The 3,789-nt window shown below is 44.1% G+C and overlaps 1 protein-coding gene across 4 annotated transcripts in view; it reads left to right on the forward strand.

Moving 5' to 3' along the window:
- Nucleotides 1-3,789, forward strand: part of LOC116401183 (ras-responsive element-binding protein 1-like) — an 8,616-nt gene that overhangs the window by 3,220 nt on the left and 1,607 nt on the right. For 2 of the 4 annotated variants that reach the window (XM_031879459.1, XM_031879461.1), the window contains exons 2-5: nucleotides 1,674-1,766; nucleotides 1,847-2,078; nucleotides 2,205-2,274; nucleotides 3,258-3,347. In XM_031879459.1, coding sequence (XP_031735319.1) covers nucleotides 1,679-1,766; nucleotides 1,847-2,078; nucleotides 2,205-2,274; nucleotides 3,258-3,347 — 480 coding nt within the window. In that variant the 5' untranslated portion in view covers nucleotides 1,674-1,678. Of the gene's footprint in view, nucleotides 1-510; nucleotides 543-576; nucleotides 1,252-1,673; nucleotides 1,767-1,846; nucleotides 2,079-2,204; nucleotides 2,275-3,257; nucleotides 3,348-3,789 lie in introns of those variants that run through there. The other 2 variants (XM_031879460.1, XM_031879458.1) reach the window with 2 other exon arrangements.

Consider the following 3,789-nt stretch of genomic DNA (forward strand, 5'->3'; position numbering starts at 1 on the left):
GTGAGTGAATGACGGCTGGGAGCAGATGCAGTAACTCGGTCGAACAGTTTCTAAAGTTTCAGTTGGTTGGATTGTGATGACGTTCATGCGTTCATGTTCTCCAGAGGATGAACTGTAATAATGTTGGTGATCCTCGGACTCCTTGCTTCTCCTTTGGTCCATCCATGTTCTTTCCTCTGTCCGTACTTCGTTTCCTTTCCTACCCTCCATACTTTTGAACCTGCATATCTTCCTTCCTTCCTTTAACTCCAACACTGTATCCACCATCTTCACTCCTTCCCTTCATCCATCCATCTTTTATTTCCTTCCCTTCTCCCTCCATCCTTTTTAAGACACTTAATCTCCCCCCTTCTCTCCTTGTCAGCCCCTCCTCTCCATCCTTCACCCTCCTCCTCCTCCTGTTGCAGCCGTCTGTTGCCGTTCGTTTCAACAGGCTGTGTGTGTGTGTGTGTGTGTGTGTGTGTGTGTGTGTGTGTGTGTGTCGGTGCACCTGCCACGGCCATGTTACAGTTCGTCATGTAAGAGCAGTGATACAAGGAGAGGTCAGTGGAAACACCACTCTCTCTCTCTCACACGCACACACACACACACACACACACACACACACGCGCTCGGCCAGTTGTCTCCAGTCACTCGTAGAGCTGCTCTCATCTTCCTCTCCTCCTCCATCTTGTTTTATCTCCTAAATTTAAACTTGTCAATCAGAGGAAACGAATACATTTAATAGTATTTATTTAACTCAAATGTTTCCATCAAACGTCAGATTTATGATCTTGTTTACTTACTTAGTTCCAAAGTTCTACCAGAATTCTGTTAACTATATAGTGTATTCATATTTCAGAACTTTAACAAGAGTTTTGTAGAAAGTATTCTTTATATTTCTTTATTTTTTGTTTGGTAAATATTGAACATTTTCAACCCCAGTTCACATCTTATTTAGTCCGCTCTAGTACACACAGTTATAAATATATAAATATATATATATATACATTTTAAAAACTCTTCATCTTTACTGCTGCAGCTTTTATTCAAAACTCCATCGACTGTTTTCATCATTTTAGAATCTCCTCTCTTCAAACGTTCTGTTTCTCTCCTCTTCCTTCTTCTTTTAGTTTTTCCTTCTGTGAATGAGAAGGAATGTCTCACACACACACACACACACACACACACACACACACACACACACTCTGAGCTGGAGGAGGAAGTGGCTCTGGAGAGTGTCTTCCTGTGGGGGCTGCCAAACAGGAAACAGTAATTGCCTCTTCTTCTTCTCCTCCTCCTTCTTTTTCTTCTGCTCCTTCTTCTTCTTCTTCTTCTTCTTCTTCTCCTTGTCCTCCTTTTTCTTCTTCTTCTCCTCCTCCTTCTTCTCCTTCTTCTTCTCCTCCTCGTCGTCGTCCTTCTCCTTTTTCTTCTTCTTCTCCTCCTCCTTCTTCTCCTTCTTCTTCTCCTCCTCGTCGTCGTCCTTCTCCTTTTTCTTCTTCTTCTTCTCCTCCTCGTCCTTCTCCTTTTTCTTCTTCTCTTTTTTCTCCTCCTCGTCCTCCTCCTGCTCTTGCAGCTGTCTGTTGTAAAATGTTTAAACTAATATTCTAAAAGCTCTTTGATGTTTTGTAATCATATAAATGAATGTAAAGTTGTTCATTTATGAATTAAAGTTGTGTTTGTTCATATTTCAGCAGTCATGGAGAACTGCACCGAGGAGCAGCGAGAGGAGGTGAATGAGGAGGAGTCGGCACTAACGGAGGAGAAAACGCTCAAAACCCTCAAAGGTACGCAAACCAAACCTCACTCAGAATGTGACACATTTAATGAAGTACGTTAGTTACAAGACTCGAACTTCACGATGCAGCGGTCAACGGAGTGATGGAGGAGGAGGAGGCGAGCGGAGGAGAGAAGCTACAGAACGGAGACCGAGGAGGAGGAGGAGGAGTCATGGGAGCAGACGGAGGAGGAGACCTGTCCTCCATCAACGCCATGATGTCAGCGGTGATGTCAGCGACGGGGACCATTAATGGCGGAGGAGACGGAGAAGGAGAGAGAGGAGTCACCTCGGCCAACTCCTCCGCCGGGCCGTCGCCCAGGTAACGTTAAAGGAACATAGCGCTGTTTTTATGAATGAAGTAATGATAACAATGTTTTTATGAATGAAGTAATGATGATGAAGTGTAAACTGTGATGCCTGACACTTCTTCTTCTCTAACTCAAAGCCCCTCCCCCACAAAGTCGCTGACGGCGGCCATGAGAGCCCCGCCCAGCCGCAACGCACGACGCACCACGGTACACACACCTACACACACTCTCACACACGCACATACACACACGCACACACACGCACCTATACACACACACACCTTTCCTCGTCTGTTCAGTTTCACGCTCATCATCTTCTTCTTTGATTGTGATTCCAAACAAACCTGACACACAAGACTCATCACTCTCCTCTCCTTGTTTCCTCTCCTCTCTCCTCTCCTTGTTTCCTCTCCTCTCCTTGTTTCCTCTCCCCTCTCCTCTCCTTGTTTCCTCTCCTCTCTGCTCTCATTGTTTCCTCTCATCTCCTCTCCTCTCCTTCTTTCCTCTCCTTGTCTCATCTCCTCTCCTCTCCTTCTTTCCTCTCCTTGTCTCCTCTCCTCTCCTTCTTTCCTCTCCTTGTCTCATCTCCTCTCCTCTCCTCTCCTTGTTTTCTCTTTTTGTCCTCGTCTCCTCTCTCCTGTCCTTGTTTACACTCCTCTCTTTCCTTCGTCTCCTCTCCTTGTCTCCTCTCGTCTGGTCAACTTCTTTCCTTGCTCCTTGTTCCCTCTACATCTCTCCTTACCTCTCCTCATCTCGTCTCCTTTTCTCCTCTTCTCATTTCCTCTCCTTGTTTCTTTTCCTACTTTCCCCCCGTGTTTCCTCTCCTCTCTTCTTTATTGCCTCAACATTGTGGTACATTTTGCCTCTCTCATCTCCCATCATGCATTGCATCATTCCACACTGCATCATCACTTCCTGTGGCTGAAACAGGAAAAAAGGAAGTGCTGCTTCCCTGGCTGTGTGAGCGGACGTGTGTGTGTGTGTGTGTGTGTGTGTGTGTGTGTGTGTGTGTGTGTGTTGTACTGTAAGTGTGTGTGTGTGTCAGGTCTGCAGGGACTTGGATGATTTTTCCTCTTCAGGTCAAACTGAGGCTGTTTTGTCAACAAATCCCATAAAAACACCGCAACTAAACTGTCCGTCTTACTTCCTGTCTCTGTCCGTCTAAATGTGTGTACCTTTGTTTTTTCTAGGACACCAAAGACGACAGCTCAGCTTTTATTTGTCCACTGTGTGACAAAGACTGTCAAACACAACACCAGCTCACCATGCACATCAGACAGGTAAATACTCACAGTACTACTAGTAGTACTGCATATATAGAGATGTTAAAAACAGTAATATAAGTAATGATACTACTACACTAAATCACCCATGAAGAAGACACAGAGGGGACATTTACTGCTGAAATAAACATTGCAAATACTTCTCTTGCTACTACTACTGAAACTACTACTATTAATGCTGCAGCTTGTAGTACTTATACCACTACTTTTACTTTTACTGCACGTCACAGTGTGAGATTGTACAATATTGATGTACTTGTACTTCACTTAAGTACTTCCATTTAATCATTTTATACTACTCCACTACATTAATCGGACAGTTTAATTAGTTAGCTATTAGCTCTGCTATTTAGCTGTTAAAGTTAGCTATTAGCTCTGCTATTTAGCTGTTAACGTGAACTATTAGCTCTGTTATTTAGCTGTTAAAGTTAGCTGTTAG

Source organism: Anarrhichthys ocellatus, unplaced genomic scaffold (genome assembly GCF_004355925.1).
Source record: "Anarrhichthys ocellatus isolate YVR2014 unplaced genomic scaffold, GSC_Weel_1.0 scaffold267, whole genome shotgun sequence".
Classification (NCBI taxonomy): domain Eukaryota; kingdom Metazoa; phylum Chordata; class Actinopteri; order Perciformes; family Anarhichadidae; genus Anarrhichthys; species Anarrhichthys ocellatus.